General features: G+C 56.7%; 1 protein-coding gene across 3 annotated transcripts in view; it reads right to left on the bottom strand.

Annotated features, from left to right (window-relative positions):
- The window catches only part of LOC142473263 (voltage-gated inwardly rectifying potassium channel KCNH2-like), a 219014-nt gene that overhangs the window by 73815 nt on the left and 121284 nt on the right, over positions 1–23915 (bottom strand). For 2 of the 3 annotated variants that reach the window (XM_075580454.1, XM_075580456.1), the window contains exon 3: positions 15645–15677. The exons of the other annotated variant lie outside the window; for it this stretch is intronic. In XM_075580454.1, coding sequence (XP_075436569.1) covers positions 15645–15677 — 33 coding nt within the window. The remainder of the gene's footprint in view (positions 1–15644; positions 15678–23915) is intronic. 3 annotated transcript variants of the gene reach the window in all.

Here is a 23915-nt window from a genome sequence, read left to right as displayed (position 1 = left end):
CAGAGACTACGTCTCTCTCACCCAGGGAGACACCCTGAGAGTGCCGGAGACATCACACGGAGACTACGTCTCTCTCACCCAGGGAGACACCCTGAGACTGCCGGAGAGCTCACACAGAGACTATGTCTCTCTCACCATGGGAGACACCCTGAGACTGCTGGAGAGATCACGCAGAGACTACGTCTCGCTCACCCAGGGAGACACCCTGAGACTGCCGGAGAGATCACGCAGAGACTACGTCTCTCTCACCCAGGGAGACACCCTGAGACTGCCGGAGAGATCACGCAGAGACTACGTCTCTCTCACCCAGGGAGACACCCTAAGACTGCCGGAGAGATCACACAGAGACTATATCTCTCTCACCCAGGGAGACACCCTGAGACTGCTTGAAAGATCACGCAGAGACTACGTCTCTCTCACCCAGGGAGACACCCTGAGACTGCCGGAGAGATCACGCAGAGACTATATCTCTCTCACCCAGGGAGACACCCTGAGACTGCTGGAGAGATCACACGGAGACTACGTCTCTCTCACCCAGGGAGACACCCTGAGACTGCTGGAGAGATCACACAGAGACTACGTCTCTCTCATCCAGGGAGACACCCTGAGACTGCCGGAGAGATCACACAGAGACTACGTCTCTCTCACCCAGGGAGACACCCTGAGACTGCTGGAGAGATCACACAGAGACTATATCTCTCTCACCCAGGGAGACACCCTGAGACTGCTGGAGAGATCATACGGAGACTACGTCTCTCTCACCCAGGGAGACACCCTGAGACTGCTGGAGAGATCACGGAGAGATACGTCTCTCTCACCCAGGGAGACACCCTGAGACTGCCGGAGAGATCACACAGAGACTACGTCTCTCTCACCCAGGGAGACACCCTGAGACTGCCGGAGAGATCACACGGAGACTACGTCTCTCTCACCCAGGGAGACACCCTGAGACTGCTGGAGAGATCACGCAGAGACTACGTCTCTCTCACCCAGGGAGACACCCTGAGACTGCTGGAGAGATCACGCAGAGACTACGTCTCTCTCACCCAGGGAGACACCCTGAGACTGCCGGAGAGATCACGCAGAGACTACGTCTCTCTCACCCAGGGAGACACCCTGAGACTGCCGGAGAGATCACACAGAGACTACGTCTCTCTCACCCAGGGAGACACCCTGAGACTGCCGGAGAGATCACACAGAGACTACGTCTCTCTCACCCAGGGAGACACCCTGAGACTGCCGGAGAGATCACGCAGAGACTACGTCTCTCTCACCCAGGGAGACACCCTGAGACTGCTGGAGAGATCACACAGAGACTACGTCTCTCTCACCCAGGGAGACACCCTGAGACTGCCGGAGAGATCACGCAGAGACTATTTCTCTCTCACCCAGGGAGACACCCTGAGACTGCTGGAGAGATCACGCAGAGACTACGTTTCTCTCACCCAGGGAGACACCCTGAGACTGCCGGAGAGATCACGCAGAGACTACGTCTCTCTCACACAGGGAGACACCCTGAGACTGCTGGAGAGATCACACAGAGACTACATCTCTCTCACCCAGGGAGACACCCTGAGACTGCCGGAGAGATCACGCAGAGACTATATCTCTCTCACCCAGAGAGACACCCTGAGACTGCTGGAGAGATCACGCAGAGACTACATCTCTCTCACCCAGGGAGACACCCTGAGACTGCCGGAGAGATCACGCAGAGACTACGTCTCTCTCACACAGGGAGACACCCTGAGACTGCTGGAGAGATCACACAGAGACTACGTCTCTCTCACCCAGGGAGACACCCTGAGACTGCCGGAGAGATCACACGGAGACTACGTCTCTCTCACCCAGGGAGACACCCTGAGACTGCCGGAGAGATCACGCAGAGACTACGTCTCTCTCACCCAGGGAGACACCCTGAGACTGCCGGAGAGATTACACAGAGACTACGTCTCTCTCACCCAGGGAGACACCCTGAGACTGCTGGAGAGATCACACAGAGACTACATCTCGCTCACCCAGGGAGACACCCTGAGACTGCCGGAGAGATCACACAGAGACTACGTCTCTCTCACCCAGGGAGACACCCTGAGACTGCTGGAGAGATCACACAGAGACTACGTCTCTCTCACCCAGGGAGACACTCTGAGACTGCTGGAGAGATCACACAGAGACTACGTCTCTCTCACCCAGGGAGACATCCTGAGACTGCTGGAGAGATCACGCAGAGACTACATCTCTCTCACCCAGGGAGACACCCTGAGAAATGCCGAAACGACCGCATGGCGCCCGCCCATTCTCTTACCCGCTGTAACGCCTCAGACCCCATTATCCGTTTCCAATATTTAAGATACTGTTGTTTTCCACAATAATGTTTTTATTTATCTACCACCTTTATGTATGTTGTGATACCATCACTGTCCTCTAGGGGCTGGAACAGTGAAGTAAGTGTGTTTCCAGTCCACACAGCATTAATTCCTCAGAAGTGCTCCCCAGCTGCGGAAGCTGGTACAGAGGAGTGTTTCTCTGGGCGCATGTGGGGCCGAGTTTCCACTAAGAAGGAAAGGACAACAAGGCTGTGCGGAAGCAGGGACGTTTGCTCCGGAGGACTTACAAACAGATAAGCAAAAGCCATTTGTTATTGCCGTGTGCAAAGACTGTGTAGATTGTTGCATATACCAGGGCATGTTTTGAGGGTGGGAACCAACATAGCTGGCCATCCAACTACTGAGAGAGAAAACTACGGTGAAGTTACTGTAGCTTTCCCTAAAGGGAATAGGTGTTTATTTTCTATTATTTGGTTTTCTTAAAGGGACGGTGGGCCTGTTGGCATATGATTTAATCCCTGTAAATAAACTCCACATAAGGAAGTACGACGTTTCCTGCCTTTATCTGGGACTAAAAGATGCTACAACGTGGTGTGGGCATCACAATGTATATAAATATTTACAAATATACATACATTCATATATCCATCCATACGTACACATCTGCTGAAAGGCAGTTCCATGCACTCACTACACTTTCAGTGAGGCATTTCCTCACATTTCCATTACCGGAGCGGGTTACACATGAAGCCAGTATGGGACCCTGCACATTCACTTTGGGAAACATACTACAGTACGTATGAAGAGATCATTACCATTGTGTATCCCAAAGATCGTTCCTCCTCCTAAATATTATATTTTATGGGGAACACACAAATATCTGTGTCCTAAGAGGAGCAAAATACTCTGTAATTATCCCACTTAGACACATCGGAGCAATAAATCCTAGAACGATTCTGTAATATGTTCAACATTCTAGACATTTTCATTATATTGTAAGTGAAATTGCACGTGGCCACATTAATTTAAATGCTTACGATTTGGTTATAATATCGTTTGTTTTTTATCTTTTGTGTGCGCACTTTTAGGGGATTTAGAAACAATTTTCATTATGGCAGGACGGACACGTTCATATCCCAGCGGGGTGTGATGTGCTTAATCTTTGGCGTCCATCTTCTCCTTGATTGGTGCCCGTGGCAGAGCCCCGCTGTTATTGAGTGTTCGCCACACACCCCATACAGGTACAGGTATACCCCGCCCCTCACACACCCCGTACAGGTGCAGATATACCCCGCCCCTCACACACCCTGTACAGGTACAGGTATACCCCGCCCCTCACACACCCCGTACAGGTGCAGATATACCCCGCCCCTCACACACCCCATACAGGTACAGGTATACCCCACCCCTCACACACCCCGCACAGGTGCAGATATACCCCCGCCCCTCACACACCCTGTACAGGTGCAGATAAACCCCGCCCCTCACACACCCCGCACAGGTGCAGATATACCCCGCCCCTCACACACCCTGTACAGGTACAGGTATACCCCGCCCCTCACACACCCGTACAGGTGCAGATATACCCCGCCCCTCACACACCCTGTACAGGTACAGGTATACCCGCCCCTCACACACCCCGTACAGGTGCAGATATACCCCGCACCTCACACAACCCTGTACAGGTACAGGTATACCCCGCCCCTCACACACTCCCCGTACAGGTGCAGATATACCCCGCCCCTCACACACCCCATACAGGTACAGGTATACCCCGCCCCTCACACACCCCGCACAGGTGCAGATATACCCCGCCCCTCAAACACCCTGTACAGGTACAGGTATACCCCGCCCCTCACACACCCCGTATAGGTGCAGGTATACCCCGCCCCTCACACACCCCATACAGGTGCAGATATACCCCGCCCCTCACACACCCTGTACAGGTACAGGTATACCCCGCCCCTCACACACCCCGCACGAGTGCAGATATACCCCGCCCCTCACACACCCTGTACAGGTACAGGTATACCCCGCCCCTCACACACCCCGTATAGGTGCAGGTATACCCCGCCCCTCACACACCCCGTACAGGTGCAGATATACCCCGCCCCTCACACACCCTGTACAGGTACAGGTATACCCCGCCCCTCACACACCCCGTACAGGTGCAGATATACCCCTCCCAACACACACCCTGTACAGGTACAGGTATACCCCGCCCCTCACACACCCCGTACAGGTGCAGATATACCCTGCCCCTCACACACCCTGTACAGGTGCAGATATACCCCGCCCCTCACACACCCCGTACAGGTACAGGTATACCCCGCCCCTCACACACCCCGTACAGGTGCAGATATACCCCGCCCCTCACACACGCCGTACAGGGGCAGATATACCCCGCCCCTCACACACCCCGTACAGGTGCAGATATACCCAGCTCGCCACACACCCCATAAAGGAGCAGATATACCCCACCCCTCACAAACCCCGTACAGGTGCAGATATACCCGCCCCTCACACACCCCGTACAGGTACAGATATACCACACCCCTCACACACCCCATACAGGTACAGGTATACCCCGCCCCTCACACACCCCGTACATGTACAGGTATACCCTGCCCTCACACACCCCGTACAGGTGCAGATATACCCTGCGCCTCACACAACCCTGTACAGGTACAGGTATACCCCGCCCCTCACACACCCCGTACAGGTGCAGATATACCCCACCCCTCACACACCCCATACAGGTACAGGTATACCCTGCACCTCACACACCCCGCACAGGTGCAGATATACCCCGCCCCTCACACACCCTGTACAGGTGCAGATATACCCCGCCCCTCACACACCCCGCACAGGTGCAGATATACCCCGCCCCTCACACACCCTGTACAGGTGCAGATATACCCCGCCCCTCACACACCCCGTACAGGTACAGGTATACCCCGCCCCTCACACACCCCGTACAGGTGCAGATATACCCCGCCCTCACACACGCCGTACAGGGGCAGATATACCCCGCCCCTCACACACCCCGTACAGGTGCAGATAAACCCAGCTCGCCACACACCCCATAAAGGAGCAGATATACCCCACCCCTCACAAACCCGTACAGGTGCAGATATACCCCGCCCCTCACACACCCCATACAGGTACAGATATACCACACCCCTCACACACCCCATACAGGTACAGGTATACCCCGCCCCTCACACACCCCGTACATGTACAGGTATACCCTGCCCCTCACACACCCCGTACAGGTGCAGATATACCCTGCGCCTCACACACCCTGTACAGGTACAGGTATACCCCGCCCCTCACACACCCCGTACAGGTGCAGATATACCCCACCCCTCACACACCCCATACAGGTACAGGTATACCCTGCCCCTCACACACCCCGCACAGGTGCAGATATACCCCGCCCCTCACACACCCTGTACAGGTGCAGATATACCCCGCCCCTCACACACCCCGCACAGGTGCAGATATACCCCGCCCCTCACACACCCTGTACAGGTGCAGATATACCCCGCCCCTCACACACCCCGTACAGGTACAGGTATACCCCGCCCCTCACACACCCCGTACAGGTGCAGATATACCCCGCCCCTCACACACGCCGTACAGGTGCAGATATACCCCGCCCCTCACACACCCTGTACAGGTGCAGATATACCCAGCTCGCCACACACCCCATAAAGGAGCAGATATACCCCGCCCCTCACACACCCCGTACAGGTGCAGATATACCCCACCCCTCACACACCCCGTACAGGTGCAGATATACCCCGCCCCTCAAACACCACGTACAGGTGCAGATATACCCCGACCCTCACACACCCTGTACAGGTGCAGATATACCCCACCCCTCACACACCCCGTACAGGTGCAGATATACCCCGCCCCTCACACACCCCATACAGGTGCAGATATACCCCGCCCCTCACAAACCCCATACAGGTGCAGATATACCCCGCCCCTCACACACCCCGTACAGGTGCAGATATACCCCACTCGCCACACACCCCATACAGGTGCCGATATACCCCACCCCTCACACACCCCGTACAGGTGCAGATATACCCCGCCCCTCACACACCCCATACAGGTGCAGATATACCCCGCCCCTCACAAACCCCATACAGGTGCAGATATACCCCGCCCCTCACACACCCCGTACAGGTGCAGATATACCCCACTCGCCACACACCCCATACAGGTGCCGATATACCCCACCCCTCACACACCCTGTACATGTGCAGATATACCCCGCTCGCCACAAACCCCATACAGGTGCAGATATACCCTGCCCTCACACACCCTGTACAGGTGCAGATATACCCCGCCCCTCACATACCCTGTACAGGTGCAGATATAACCCGCCCCTCACACACCCTGTACAGGTGCAGATATACCCCGCCCCTCACACACCCTGTACAGGTGCAGATATACCCCGCCCCTCACACACCCTGTACAGGTGCAGATATACCCCACCCCTCACACACCCTGTATAGGTACAGGTATACCCCGCCCATCACAAACCCCATACAGGTACAGATATACCCCGCCCCTCACACACCCTGAACAGGTGCAGATATACCCCGCCCCTCACACACCCTGTACAAGTGCAGATATACCCCACCCCTCACACACCCCGTACAGGTGCAGATATACCCCGCCCCTCCCACACCCTGTACAGGTGCAGATATACCCCACCCCTCACATACCCCGTACAGGTGCAGATATACCCCACCCTCACACACCCCGTACAGGTGCAGATATACCCCACCCCTCACACACCCTGTACACGTGCAGATATACCCCACCCCTCACACACCCTGTACATGTGCAGATATACCCCGCTCGCCACACACCCCATACAGGTGCAGATATTCCCCACCCCTCACACACCCCGTACAGGTACAGATATACCCCACCCCTCACACACCCCGTACAGGTGCAGATATACCCCACCCCTCACACACCCTGTACATGTGCAGATATACCCCGCTCGCCACATACCCCATACAGGTGCAGATATTCCCCACCCCTCACACACCCCGAACAGGTACAGATATACCCCACCCCTCACACACCCCGAACAGGTGCAGATATACCCCACCCCTCACACACCCCGTACAGGTGCAGATATACCCCGCCCCTCACACATCCCGTACAGATATACCCTGCCCCTCACACACCCCGTACAGGTGCAGATATACCCCACCCCTCACACACCCTGTACTGGTGCAGATATACCCCGCCCCTCACACACCCTGTACAGGTATACCCCACCCCTCACACACCCCATACAGGTGCAGATATACCCCGCCCCTCACACACCTTGTACAGGTGCAGATATACCCCACCCCTCACACACCCCGTACAGGTGCAGATATACCCCACCCTCACACACCCCGTACATTTACAGATATACCCCACACACACCCCGTACAGGTGCAGATATTCCCCACCCCTCCCACACCCCGTACAGGTGCAGATATACAACACCCCTCACACACCCCATACAGGTGCAGATATACCCCGCCCCTCACACACCCTGTACAGGTGCAGGTATACCCCGCCCCTCACACACCCCGTACAGGTGCAGGTATACCCGCCCCTCACACACCCCGTACAGGTGCAGATATACCCCGCCCCTCACACACCCCGTACAGGTACAGGTATACCCCGCCCCTCACACACCCCGCACAGGTGCAGATATACCCCGCCCCTCACACACCCTGTACAGGTACAGGTATACCCCGCCCCTCACACACCCCGTACAGGTGCAGGTATACCCCGCCCCTCACACACCCCTTACAGGTGCAGATATACCCCGCCCCTCACACACCCTGTACAGGTACAGGTATACCCCGCCCCTCACACACCCCGTACAGGTGCAGATATACCCCGCCCCCCACACACCCTGTACAGGTACAAGTATACCCCGCCCCTCACACACCCCGTACAGGTGCAGGTATACCCTGCCCCCTCACACACCCTGTACAGGTGCAGATATACCCCGCCCCTCACACACCCCGTACAGGTACAGGTATACCCCGCCCCTCACACACCCCGTACAGGTGCAGATATACCCCGCCCCTCACACACGCCGTACAGGTGCAGATATACCCCGCCCCTCACACACCCCGTACAGGTGCAGATATACCCAGCTCGCCACACACCCCATACAGGAGCAGATATACCCCGCCCCTCACAAACCCCGTACAGGTGCAGATATACCCCGCCCCTCACACACCCCGTACAGGTACAGATATACCACACCCCTCACACACCCCGTACATGTACAGGTATACCCCGCCCCTCAAACACCCCGTACAGGTGCAGATATACCCCGACCCTCACACACCCTGTACAGGTGCAGATATACCCCGCCCCTCACACACCCCGTACAGGTGCAGATATACCCCGCCCCTCACACACCCCATACAGGTGCAGATATACCCCGCCCCTCACAAACCCCATACAGGTGCAGATATACCCCGCCCCTCACACACCCCGTACAGGTGCAGATATACCCCACTCGCCACACCCCATACAGGTGCCGATATACCCCACCCCTCACACACCCTGTACATGTGCAGATATACCCCGCTCGCCACAAACCCCATACAGGTGCAGATATACCCTGCCCCTTACACACCCTGTACAGGTGCAGATATACCCCGCCCCTCACATACCCTGTACAGGTGCAGATATACCCCGCCCCTCACACACCCTGTACAGGTGCAGATATACCCCGCCCCTCACACACCCTGTACAGGTGCCGATATACCCCGCCCCTCACACACCCTGTACAGGTGCAGATATACCCCACCCCTCTCACACCCTGTATAGGTACAGTTATACCCCGCCCATCACAAACCCCATACAGGTACAGATATACCCCGCCCCTCACACACCCTGAACAGGTGCAGATATACCCCGCCCCTCACACACCCTGTACAAGTGCAGATATACCCCACCCCTCACACACCCCGTACAGGTGCAGATATACCCCGCCCCTCCCACACCCTGTACAGGTGCAGATATACCCCACCCCTCACATACCCCGTACAGGTGCAGATATACCCCACCCTCACACACCCCGTACAAGTACAGATATACCCCACCCCTCACAGACCCCATACAGGTGCAGATATTCCCCACCCCTCACACACCCCGTACAGATGCAGATATACCCCACCCCTCACACACCCCGTACATATATACCCTGCTCCTTACACCCTGTACAGGTGCAGATATACCCCGCCCCTCACACACCCCGTACAGGTGCAGATATACCCCACCCCTCACACACCCTGTACATGTGCAGATATACCCCGCTCGCCACACACCCCATACAGGTGCAGATATTCCCCACCCCTCACACACCCCGAACAGGTACAGATATACCCCACCCCTCACACACCCCGAACAGGTGCAGATATACCCCACCCCTCACACACCCCGTACAGGTGCAGATATACCCCGCCCCTCACACATCCCGTACAGATATACCCTGCCCCTCACACACCCCGTACAAGTACAGATATACCCTGCCCCTCACACACCCTGTACAGGTGCAGATATACCCCGCCCCTCACACACCCTGTACAGGTACAGGTATACCCCACCCCTCACACACCCCATACAGGTGCAGATATACCCCGCCCCTCACACACCCTGTACAGGTGCAGATATACCCCACCCCTCACACACCCCGTACAGGTGCAGATATACCCCACCCTCACACACCCCGTACATTTACAGATATACCCCACACACACCCCGTACAGGTGCAGATATTCCCCACCCCTCCCACACCCCGTACAGGTGCAGATATACAACACCCCTCACACACCCCATACAGGTGCAGATATACCCCGCCCCTCACACACCCTGTACAGGTGCAGGTATACCCTGCCCCTCACACACCCCGTACAGGTGCAGGTATACCCGCCCCTCACACACCCCGTACAGGTGCAGATATACCCCGCCCCTCTCTCAACCCGTACAGGTACAGGTACACCCCGCCCCTCACACACCCCGCACAGGTGCAGATATACCCCGCCCCTCACACACCCTGTACAGGTACAGGTATACCCCGCCCCTCACACACCCCATACAGGTGCAGGTATACCCTGCCCCTCACACACCCCGTACAGGTGCAGATATACCCTGCCCCTCACACACCCTGTACAGGTACAGGTATACCCCGCCCCTCACACACCCCGTACAGGTGCAGATATACCCCGTCCCCCACACACCCTGTACAGGTACAGGTATACCCCGCCCCTAACACACCCCGTACAGGTGCAGATATTCCCTGCCCCTCACACACCCTGTACAGGTGCAGATATACCCCGCCCCTCACACACCCCGTACAGGTACAGGTATACCCCGCCCCTCACACACCCCGTACAGGTGCAGATATACCCCGCCCCTCACACACGCCGTACAGGTGCAGATATACCCCACCCCTCACACACCCCGTACAGGTGCAGATATACCCAGCTCGCCACACACCCCATACAGGAGCAGATATACCCCGCCCCTCACAAACCGTACAGGTGCAGATATACCCCGCCCCTCACACACCCCGTACAGGTACAGATATACCACACCCGTCACACACCCCGTACATGTACAGGTATACCCCGCCCCTCAAACACCCCGTACAGGTGCAGATATACCCCGACCCTCACACACCCTGTACAGGTGCAGATATACCCCGCCCCTCACACACCCCGTACAGGTGGAGATATACCCTGCCCCTCACACACCCCATACAGGTGCAGATATACCCCGCCCCTCACACACCCCGTACAGGTGCAGATATACCCCGCTCGCCACACACCCCATACAGGTGCCGATATACCCCACCCCTCACACACCCTGTACATGTGCAGATATACCCCGCTCGCCACAAACCCCATACAGGTGCAGATATACCCTGCCCCCTCACACACCCTGTACAGGTGCAGATATACCCCGCCCCTCACACACCCTGTACAGGTGCAGATATACAACGCCCCTCACACACCCTGTACAGGTGCAGATATACCCCGCCCCTCACACACCCTGTACAGGTGCAGATACACCCCACCCCTCACACACCCCGTACAGGTGCAGGTATACCCCGCCCCTCACACACCCCGTACAGGTGCAGATATACCCCGCCCCTCACACACCCTGTACAGGTACAGGTATACCCCGCCCCTCACACACCCCGTACAGGTGCAGATATACCCCGCCCCCCACACACCCTGTACAGGTACAAGTATACCCCGCCCCTCACACACCCCGTACAGGTGCAGGTATACCCTGCCCCTCACACACCCTGTACAGGTGCAGATATACCCCGCCCCTCACACACCCCGTACAGGTACAGGTATACCCCGCCCCTCACACACCCCGTACAGGTGCAGATATACCCCGCCCCTCACACACGCCGTACAGGTGCAGATATACCCCGCCCCTCACACACCCCGTACAGGTGCAGATATACCCAGCTCGCCACACACCCCATACAGGAGCAGATATACCCCGCCCCTCACAAACCCCGTACAGGTGCAGATATACCCCGCCCCTCACACACCCCGTACAGGTACAGATATACCACACCCCTCACACACCCCGTACATGTACAGGTATACCCCGCCCCTCAAACACCCCGTACAGGTGCAGATATACCCCGACCCTCACACACCCTGTACAGGTGCAGATATACCCCGCCCCTCACACACCCCGTAAAGGTGCAGATATACCCCGCCCCTCACACACCCCATACAGGTGCAGATATACCCCGCCCCTCACAAACCCCATACAGGTGCAGATATACCCCGCCCCTCACACACCCCGTACAGGTGCAGATATACCCCACTCGCCACACCCCATACAGGTGCCGATATACCCCACCCCTCACACACCCTGTACATGTGCAGATATACCCCGCTCGCCACAAACCCCATACAGGTGCAGATATACCCTGCCCCTCACACACCCTGTACAGGTGCAGATATACCCCGCCCCTCACATACCCTGTACAGGTGCAGATATACCCCGCCCCTCACACACCCTGTACAGGTGCAGATATACCCCGCCCCTCACACACCCTGTACAGGTGCCGATATACCCCGCCCCTCACACATCCTGTACAGGTGCAGATATACCACACCCCTCTCACACCCTGTATAGGTACAAGTATACCCCGCCCCTCACACACCCTGAACAGGTGCAGATATACCCCGCCCCTCACACACCCTGTACAAGTGCAGATATACCCCACCCCTCACACACCCCGTACAGGTGCAGATATACCCCGCCCCTCCCACACCCTGTACAGGTGCAGATATACCCCACCCCTCACATACCCCGTACAGGTGCAGATATACCCCACCCTCACACACCCCGTACAAGTACAGATATACCCCACCCCTCACAGACCCCATACAGGTGCAGATATTCCCCACCCCTCACACACCCCGTACAGATGCAGATATACCCCACCCCTCACACACCCCGTACATATATACCCTGCTCCTTACACCCTGTACAGGTGCAGATATACCCCGCCCCTCACACACCCCGTACATGTGCAGATATACCCCGCTCGCCACACACCCCATACAGGTGCAGATATTCCCCACCCCTCACACACCCCGAACAGGTACAGATATACCCCACCCCTCACACACCCCGAACAGGTGCAGATATACCCCACCCCTCACACACCCCGTACAGGTGCAGATATACCCCGCCCCTCACACATCCCGTACAGATATACCCTGCCCCTCACACACCCCGTACAAGTACAGATATACCCTGCCCCTCACACACCCTGTACAGGTGCAGATATACCCCGCCCCTCACACACCCTGTACAGGTACAGGTATACTCCACCCCTCACACACCCCATACAGGTGCAGATATACCCCGCCCCTCACACACCCTGTACAGGTGCAGATATACCCCACCCCTCACACACCCCGTACAGGTGCAGATATACCCCACCCTCACACACCCCGTACATTTACAGATATACCCCACACACACCCCGTACAGGTGCAGATATTCCCCACCCCTCCCACACCCCGTACAGGTGCAGATATACAACACCCCTCACACACCCTGTACAGGTACAGGTATACCCCGCCCCTCACACACCCCGTACAGGTGCAGATATACCCCGCCCCCCACACACCCTGTACAGGTACAGGTATAACCCCGCCCCTAACACACCCCGTACAGGTGCAGATATACCCCGCCCCTCACACATCCCGTACAGATATACCCTGCCCCTCACACACCCCGTACAAGTACAGATATACCCTGCCCCTCACACACCCTGTACAGGTGCAGGTATACCCTGCCCCTCACACACCCCGTACAGGTGCAGGTATACCCGCCCCTCACACACCCCGTACAGGTGCAGATATACCCCGCCCCTCACACACCCCGTACAGGTACAGGTACACCCCGCCCCTCACACACCCCGCACAGATGCAGATATACCCCGCCCCTCACACACCCAGTACAGGTACAGGTATACCCCGCCCCTCACACACCCCATACAGGTGCAGGTATACCCTGCCCCTCACACACCCCGTACAGGTGCAGATATACCCCGCCCCTCACACACCCTGTACAGGTACAGGTATACCCCGCCCCTCACACACCCCGTACAGGTGCAGATATACCCCGCCCCCCACACACCCTGTACAGGTACAGGTATACCCCGCCCCTAACACACCCCGTACAGGTGCAGATATTCCCTGCCCCTCACACACCCTGTACAGGTGCAGATATACCCCGCCCCTCACACACCCCGTACAGGTACAGGTATACCCCGCCCCTCACACACCCCGTACAGGTGCAGATATACCCCGCCCCTCACACACGCCGTACAGGTGCAGATATACCCCACCCCTCACACACCCCGTACAGGTGCAGATATACCCAGCTCGCCACACACCCCATACAGGAGCAGATATACCCCGCCCCTCACAAACCGTACAGGTGCAGATATACCCCGCCCCTCACACACCCCGTACAGGTACAGATATACCACACCCGTCACACACCCCGTACATGTACAGGTATACCCCGCCCCTCAAACACCCCGTACAGGTGCAGATATACCCCGACCCTCACACACCCTGTACAGGTGCAGATATACCCCGCCCCTCACACACCCCGTACAGGTGCAGATATACCCCGCCCCTCACACACCCCGTACAGGTGCAGATATACCCCGCTCGCCACACACCCCATACAGGTGCCGATATACCCCACCCCTCACACACCCTGTACATGTGCAGATATACCCCGCTCGCCACAAACCCCATACAGGTGCAGATATACCCTGCCCCTCACACACCCTGTACAGGTGCAGATATACCCCGCCCCTCACATACCCTGTACAGGTGTAGATATACCCCGCCCCTCACACACCCTGTACAGGTGCAGATATACCCCGCCCCTCACACACCCTGTACAGGTGCAGATATACCCCGCCCCTCACACACCCTGTACAGGTGCAGATATACCCCACCCCTCTCACACCCTGTATAGGTACAGGTATACCCCGCCCATCACAAACCCCATACAGGTACAGATATACCCCGCCCCTCACACAACCTGAACAGGTGCAGATATACCCCGCCCCTCACACACCCTGTACAAGTGCAGATATACCCCACAACTCACACACCCCGTACAGGTGCAGATATACCCCGCCCCTCACACACCCTGTACAGGTGCAGATATACCCCACCCCTCACATACCCCGTACAGGTACAGATATACCCCACCCTCACACACCCCGTACAGGTACAGATATACCCCACCCCTCACAGACCCCATACAGGTGCAGATATTCCCCACCCCTCACACACCCCGTACAGGTGCAGATATACCCCACCCCTCACACACCCTGTACATATATACCCTGCTCCTTACACACCCTGTACAGGTGCAGATATACCCCGCACCTCACACACCCCGTACAGGTGCAGATATACCCCACCCCTCACACACCCTGTACAGGTGCAGATATACCCCGCTCGCCACACACCCCATACAGGTGCTGATATACCCCGCCCCTCACACACCCCATACAGGTGCCGATATACCCCGCCCCTCACACACCCCGTACAGGTGCAGATATACCCCGCCCCTCACACCCCGTACAGGTGCAGATATACCCCGCCCCTCACACACTCCGTACAGGTGCCCCTCCTACCCCTCACACACTCCGTACAGGTGCCCCTCCTACCCCGCAGGCAGGTACCGTACCTCCTTGTTCGTTCCTTCTTTGCTCTTCAATATCTTGAAAGAAGAAGAAAAATTATTCGCTCCGCTTCACCCTCAGTTTCTCAGGCAGACTTTGTACAGAAAGTACCGGCGGCGTCTCATTCTGCGTCTCGTTCTGCGTCTCATTCTGCGTCTCATTCTGCGTCTCGTCTCTCCGTCTCACTCATCTCCTCTCCTACCTGTCTCACTCATCTCCTCTCTCTCTCTGTCTCTCTCTCCCAGTGTCTCTCTCAGTGTCTCTCCACTCCTCTCTAGCTCTCTTCCTCTGTTGCTCTCTCTCTCACTCTCACTCTCTCTCCTCGTCTGCTCTCTACCCTCTCTGTGTTCTCCTTTCTCTTCCTCCTTTTCCTCTCTCTATTCTTCTATCGTTCTCCTCTGTCACGCTCTCTTCCTCCTCCCCTCTGTCACTCTCTCTCTTCCTCTCTCCCAGCCTCCCTCGCTCTTTCTTCCCGTCTGTCTCATTCCTTATCGCACTCGTCGTAATCTCTCTTTTTCTCTCTCTTCTCCCTTTATCAATGTCTCTCTCCTCCTCTTCTTAGATCAGTCTCTCTCTCTCTACTCTCTCTCTCTCTCCTCCCCTTTTTAGATCAGTATCTCTCTCTCTCTCCTCCCCTTTTTAGGTCAGTCTATCTCTCTCCTCTCTCTCTCCTCCCCTTCTTAGATCAGTCTCTCTATCTCTCTCCTCCCCTTTTTAGGTCAGTCTCTCTCTCTCTCTCTTCCCCTTCTTAGGTCAGTCTCTCTCTCTCTCTCCTCCCCTTCTTAGGTCAGTCTCTCTCTCTCTTCCCCTTCTTAGGGCAGTCTCTCTCTCTCTCTCTCTCCTTCCCTTCTTAGGTCAGTCTCTCTCTCTCTCCCCCTTCTTAGGTCAGTCTCTCTCTCTCCTCCCCTTCTTAGGTCAGTATCTCTCTCTCTTTCCCCTCCCCTTCTTAGGTCAGTCTCTCTCTCTCTCGCTCTCTCTGCTCCACTTCTTAGGTCAGTCTCTCTCTCTCTCTCCTAACCTTCTTAGGTCAGTATCTCTCTCGCTCCTCCCCTTCTTAGGTCAGTCTCTCTCTCCTCCCCTTCTTCGGTCAGTCTCTCTCTCTTCTCTTTCTCTCCTCCCCTTCTTCAGTCAGTCTCTCTCTCTCCTCCCCTTCATAGGTCAGTCTCTCTTCTCTCTCTCCTCCCCTTCTTAGGTCAGTCTCTCTCTCTCTCCTCCCCTTCTTAGGTCAGTCTCTCTCTCTCTCCTCCCTTTCTTAGGTCAGTCTCTCTCTCTCCCTCCTCCCCTTCTTAGGTCAGTCTCTCTCTCTCTCTCCTCTCCTTCTTAGGTCAGTCTTTCTCTCGCTCTCCTCTCCTTCTTAGGTCAGTCTCTCTCTCTCTCTCTCTCCTCTCCTTCTTAGGTCAGTCTCTCTCCCTTCTCTCTGTCTCCCCCCCCCCTCCCCTTTCCTAGTCTCGCTGTAATAATTTGGGGCACTATTGCACACAAACACCCATTGGAGTAAATTGGAGTATCCGCATGATAGTGCCCCGATCAGCACTATTGTAGATGAATGAATAAACCCCCAGGCTCGGTCTTCTTTCTCACTAACTCTCTGCTCTTTCCTCTCCCCGGACTATATGTTGAGCAGACCTCCTCCCAGCGCTCGGGGGGACATCAGCTCCATTCCAATAAAGGGGAGCTCGATCTTCTCCAGCATGGGGAAGAGGTCTTCCCAACATCTCAGCCTCTCTCTTCCCGTCTCTCACCTGCCAGCATCAGCATTGTGGCCGGTGACACTGCTTGGGCTTGCATGAGCTTTCACATCACACATGGCTACGAGGCACTGCAGGAGTTGGGCTACCATCCCTTAATCTTAGTGGGCTTGGCAGAGAGCACCGCTACTCGCCCCATAGTTCCCGGACCCGCCCCATGTAACCGCGGGCCGGACACGTTATCAATCTCTTAAAGGAGCAATCCCCCCTAACTAATCACCATCCGGGGGTCCTGCAGAACTGAACGGCACTATTTAAACTCTGGGGACCCCCCCCCCCATCCCAAAACTTACTGGTGAAGTTACCGGTCATGCTTCATGGTTTTCAAATGGGATTTTAATGGCCAGCCAATAGGAAGTCACAATCAATGGTGTTGCAGCTCCCTATTGGCCTGAAATTTGGAAGCCATTTTGTTTCCCCTGAGAGAGGTTTAAACCTGGTAACTTCCCGGTTAGGTATCTCTGTAACCGGGGTGTCCCTGGAGTTGAAATAGGCGGCGTTGGGCTCAGAGGGGGAGGAATTTCTCTTTTAAATCAGATTGTAAGCTCTTTGGCTCAGGTATTCACATGCTGCTGCACACATACACTGACCCACAGCACGGGACATATATAAAGGGTTAATAGTTTGATAAAATCCCATCTCCTGTAAATGCTCAAAAATATCATCGTGGAAGCAGCAAGCACAGTGAGAAGCCGGTCACAGGCCCGAAACATGCAGCTCCGGCGGCACAGAACGCCAACCTGGCAGGTAATCTCCCATCATGCAACAGGCTCTGCCTGGGGGTAGCAAGGAGCGGGTAACGTTACCAATACGTTGCTGTAACAGCGGATTTATCCCTGTTCAGGAAATGTGCCTCTAATCCAGCAGTGTGGTGGTTAACTGCTGATAGTCAATTAACCAACACCACCTGGCTGATTAGGTTTATTAGAAAAGCCTGCCTTTGAGACAGGAAGTGAGATTGTTCCTCAGTCTCACAAATTGTGGGACTGACCATAGGAACAGGTGTCTTGAGCTGCAGAGGGACTAGACTGCACGCTGCCAGCAAGACACAGGGGAAAGTACTTCTAAACCTGGATCCTGACATTGCCTTATCGCCCAAAGGTGTGGACACCAGAAGAACAAAGAAGCCTTCCTCTACAAGAGACAGATAAGACTTTCCTTTATAAGACTTTTTGTATATCTGCTCATATCAAGATATATGTTTGGGGCTGGGAGACATGCTGATCTAAAGGGAGTTGTGGACTGCATAGGTTTCACTACAAATACTCCAAAGTGGAACAGAAGCTTTGTTTGACCCCTTGTTTGCATATGTTTGGATGATTTTCTTGTGTTAAAGAAACGGGCGCAATAAAAGCCGTATTTAATTTCACCTTAAACAGTCTCCATTGCATACCTCTGCACATGTCCTCCTACAGTTGCATTGTTAACGGATTCAACATGTGATTGTTAGGCCAATAGTCAGTCACTTTAATGGTGATCTGCCCCCACTCCAAAGAAACCCCTACAGTATTCCCACTGCCTTCTATATCCCGTCATTTTATTAGACACATTATAGGGGTAATTGCTTCGCGTCCATCTTGGGTCTCTGCTCCGTGTATCGCCAGCAGAGACTGGAGCGAAACACACTTCTATTCCCACTTCCTTTATGTAGATGATGTAGATTAGAGGGGCAGATTTCACATTAGGCCCGGGCCTGGGGTGGATAAATGTAAAGATGCCGCGCTCTCGGGGCTGATGGGAAGGCACTTGCCTGTGGCGGCCGCCTTCTTACTCCCGCCCTCCTCCTCCTTCCTGTCATTTCGTCCCCAGCGTGACGTCCCGCGGCGTTCCCTTGCCACGTTATTGCTGTTGTGCTCTTTGATAAAGCGTGGTTTACCACGCGAAACGCGTAAGAGTGTTCTCTTACTGTTTTTAACGTGCCTTCAATAAATTTGTGCACCTAGTTCCCTTGCAGTATTGGTCACATTTTTTCCAGCAGCAGATGCACCGCCGTTTACTACTTCGCTTGCAGAGACTCCTGGGTAGGAGCACGCCGACAGCACCAGGAAATTCCACAAGGTCAGCAGTGAGTAACTTTATTACATTCTGTTACTTCATTCATGTGATCATCCAGTTCCCAACCACTCTGATTACCACACAAGATATACCTGTTGTAGGCTAGTGGTGTCTATATGGGTGGTGTTTAAGGGACATTCATATTTTGGATATTGGAATCCTGAGTTTATTGAGCTGTCTTTTGTATGGAAGAAAATGAAGATTCAAGCAATGTAACTTCAATACATGGTCCTCTCCTGGTTAGCATCGCTAGGGGTCTAGGAGTCGCGCTTAGCACCATTACCCTGGCCAAGGTCTGGGACAGGTGCGGTTCCCCCGGGCGTGGCGGTGGCATGGGTGACGTCTTCACTGGTGGCGAGGGTCAGTCCGTGCACGGGCGGGTGAGGAGTGGTCGTCAGTGCTGTGCCGCTCTCTGGCAGCAGAGTGGCTTTGCCAAGTCTTGCGGCGGGCCGGCCGGTAGGGAAAAGGTATGGGGAGTCTGTTCTAAAGATGCATACATGTGCGGGACCAGCGCGTTGGGGCGTCCTTTACCCGCGGACGTAAAGGAAGGAATCTGGGCAGGGGTTTGCGTGGAGATATTGTCCTTACCGGGCTATAGGGCGGCCTTAGCGAGGTCATGCAAGAAAGGCGAGGCTACAAAAGAGGACATAGAAAGACGGCGATATCCCTGTACGTTTGCCGATTGGACCCAGGCATTCTCCGGCCTCGCTGGCGTAACTGGCGAAAAATCTCCCCACCTTTGCTCTGCCTTGTTCAAGTATGAGGACGTGATGGGGCGACGCGCAGTGGAACGGGGAGGCGGCGCGCAGCGGAATTACAGCGGAACGGGGCGACGCGCGCAGCGGAACGGGGAGGCGGCGCGCAGCGGAATTACAGCGGGATGGGGCGGCGCGCAGCGGAACGGGGAGGCGGCGCGCAGCGGAATTACAGCGGAACGGGGCGACGCGCGCAGCGGAATTACAGCGGGATGGGGCGGCGCGCGCAGCGGAATTACAGCGGGATGGGGCGGCGCGCAGCGGAACGGGGAGGCGGCGCGCAGCGGAATTACAGCGGGATCGGGCGGCGCGCAGCGGAATTACAGCGGGATGGGGCGGCGCGCGCAGCGGAATTACAGCGGGATGGGGCGGCGCGCAGCGGAACGGGGCGACGCGCAGCGGAATTACAGCGGGATGGGGCGGTGGTTTCTATGACGAGCAGTTACGACAGAAAATGGCTGTCCACGAGCACTTATCTTGGATATGGATTTGTGGATCGAGCTCATGATGACGGGGAAGCGGCCTCCTTTCTTGGGGCATCCGACAGTGGGTCATCTTCTGGCCGGGCGGCAGGCAGTAGGAAGGGTAACTTCTGGGCCTTTAATGAGAGCCATGGTAACGACAGCGATTGCAGATTCCGGCGTGAGTGTTAGTCCTGTGGGGTCTCACATGGGGGTCCACATGGGGGTCTCACCCCGCAGCCCAATGCTGCCACATGGGGGTCTCACCCCGCAGGCCAATGCTTCCACATGGGGGTCTCACCCCGCAGGCCAATGCTTCCACATGGGGGGTCTCACCCCGCAGGCCAATGCTTCCACATGGGGGTCTCACCCCGCAGCCCAATGCTTCCACATGGGGGTCTCACCCCGCAGCCCAATGCCTCCACATGGGGGTCTCACCCCGCAGCCCAATGCTGCCACATGGGGTCTCACCCCGCAGGCCAATGCTTCCACATGGGGGTCTCACCCCGCAGGCCAATGCTTCCACATGGGGGGTCTCACCCCGCAGCCCAATGCTTCCACATGGGGGTCTCGCCCCGCAGCCCACCGCTTCCACATGGGGGTCTCACCCCGCAGCTCAATGCTGCCACATGGGGGTCTCACCCTGCAGGCCAATGCTTCCACATGGGGGTCTCACCCCGCAGGCCAATGCTTCCACATGGGGGGTCTCACCCCGCAGCCCAATGCCTCCACATGGGGGTCTCACCCCGCAGCCCAATGCTTCCACATGGGGGTCTCAACCCGCAGCCCAATGCTTCCACATGGGGGTCCCACCCCGCAGGCCAATGTTTCCACATGGGGGTCTCACCCCACAGCCCAATGCTGCCACATGGGGGTCTCACCCCGTAGCCCAATGCTGCCACATGGGGGGTCTCACCCCGCAGGCCAATGCTTCCACATGGGGGTCTCACCCCACAGCCCAATGCTTCCACATGGGGGTCTCACCCCGCAGGCCAATGCTTCCACATGGGGGTCTCACCCCGCAGCCCAATGCTTCCACATGGGGGTCTCACCCCGCAGCCCAATGCTTCCACATGGGGGTCTCACCCCGCAGCCCAATGCTTCCACATGGGGGTTTCACCCCGCAGCCCAATGCTTCCACATGGGGGTCTCACCCCGCAGGCCAATGCCTCCACATGGGGGTCTCACCTCGCAGCCCAATGCTGCCACATGGGGGTCTCACCCCGCAGGCCAATGCCTCCACATGGGGGTCTCACCCCGCAGGCCAATGCTTCCACATGGGTGGTCTCACCCCGCAGCCCCATGCTTCCACATGGGGGTCTCACCCTGCAGGCCAATGCTTCCACATGGGGGGTCTCACCCCGCAGCCCAATGCTTCCCCATGGGGGTCTCACCCCACAGCCCAATGCTTCCACATGGGGGGTCTCACCCCGCAGCTCAATGCTGCCACATGGGGGTCTCACCCCGCAGGCCAATGCTTCCACATGGGGGTCTCACCCTGCAGGCCAATGCTTCCACATGGGGGGTCTCACCCCGCAGCCCAATGCTTCCACATGGGGGTCTCACCCCGCAGCCCAATGCCTCCACATGGGGGTCTCACCCCGCAGCCCAATGCTTCCACATGGGGGTCTCACCCCGCAGCCCAATGCTGCCACATGGGGGTCTCACCCCGCAGCCCAATGCTTCCACATGGGGGTCCCACCCCACAGGCCAATGCCTCCACATGGGGGTCTCACCCCGCAGCCCAATGCTGCCACATGGGGGTCCCACCCCACAGGCCAATGCCTCCACATGGGGGTCTCACCCCGCAGGTCAATGCATCCACATGGGGAGCTCACCCCGCAGGCCAATGCTTCCACATTGGGGTCTCACCCTGCAGCTCAATGCTGCCACATGGGGGTCTCACCCCGCAGCCCAATACTTCCACATGGGGGTCTCACCCCGCAGCCCAATGCTTCCACATGGGGGTCTCACCCCGCAGCCCAATGCTTCCACATGGGGGTCCCACCCCGCAGGCCAATGCTGCCACATGGGGGGTCTCACCCCGCAGGCCAATGCTGCCACATGGGGGTCTCACCCCGCAGGCCAATGCTGCCACATGGGGGGTCTCACCCTGCAGGCCAATGCTTCCACATGGGGGGTCTCACCCCGCAGGCCAATGCATCCACATGGGGGGTCTCACCCCGCAGGCCAATGCATCCACATGGGGGTCTCACCCCATAGCCCAATGCTTCCATTTGGGGGGACTCACCCCGCAGCCCAATGCTGCCACATGGGGGTCCCACCCCGCAGCTCAATGCTTCCACATGGGGGGTCTCACCCCGCAGGCCAATGCATCCACATGGGGGTCTCACCTGCAGCCCAATGCTTCCACATGGGGGTCTCACCCCGCAGGCCAATGCTTCCACATGGGGGTCTCAACCCACAGCCCAATGCTTCCACATGGGGGGTCTCACCCCGCAGGCCAATGCTTCCACATGGGGGTCTCACCCCGCAGCCCAATGCTTCCACGTGGGGGTCTCACCCCGCAGGCCAATGCTTCCACATGGGGGTCTCACCCCGCAGCCCAATGCTTCCACATGGGGGGAGTCACCCCGCAGGCCAATGCTGCCACATGGGGGTCTCACCATGCAGGCCAATGCATCCACATGGGGGTCTCACCCCGCAGCCCAATGCTTCCACATGGGGGTCTCACCCCGCAGCCCAATGCTTCCACATGGGGGGAGTCACCCCGCAGGCCAATGCTGCCACATGGGGGTCTCACCATGCAGGCCAATGCATCCACATGGGGGTCTCAACCCGCAGCTCAATGCTTCCACATGGGGGGTCTCACCCCGCAGCTCAATGCTGCCACATGGGGGGTCTCACCGCGCAGGCCAATGCTTCCACATGGGGGTCTCACCCCGCAGGACAATGCTTCCACATGGGGGTCTCACCCCGAAGGCCGATGCTACCACATCGGGGGTCTCACCTATTAAGGGACAGATATTAATTTGTCACTTACATTTACGATTAAGATGGTCATATTTAGTCTTGCCACGTCTGCATTGAGTGCCTGAATGTATTGATGTGACTCACGTGTGTGCAAGTATTAGTTAAGGAAAGTTATGAGTACATTTAGATATTGAGACAAGATTGAAACGTCGTTTGTATAAGGTTAATTTCACTCTGTCATAAAAATGTCAGCCGATTTACGACGGGGGCCGACTTCTGCTGGATCCATGAGGAAAGAATGTATTTAAGTCTGGGAAAAGGTT

The sequence above is a fragment of the Ascaphus truei genome (assembly GCF_040206685.1).
Source record: "Ascaphus truei isolate aAscTru1 chromosome 2 unlocalized genomic scaffold, aAscTru1.hap1 SUPER_2_unloc_2, whole genome shotgun sequence".
Taxonomy (NCBI): Eukaryota; Metazoa; Chordata; class Amphibia; order Anura; family Ascaphidae; genus Ascaphus; species Ascaphus truei.
This window is presented reverse-complemented; position numbering and strand designations above follow the sequence as displayed.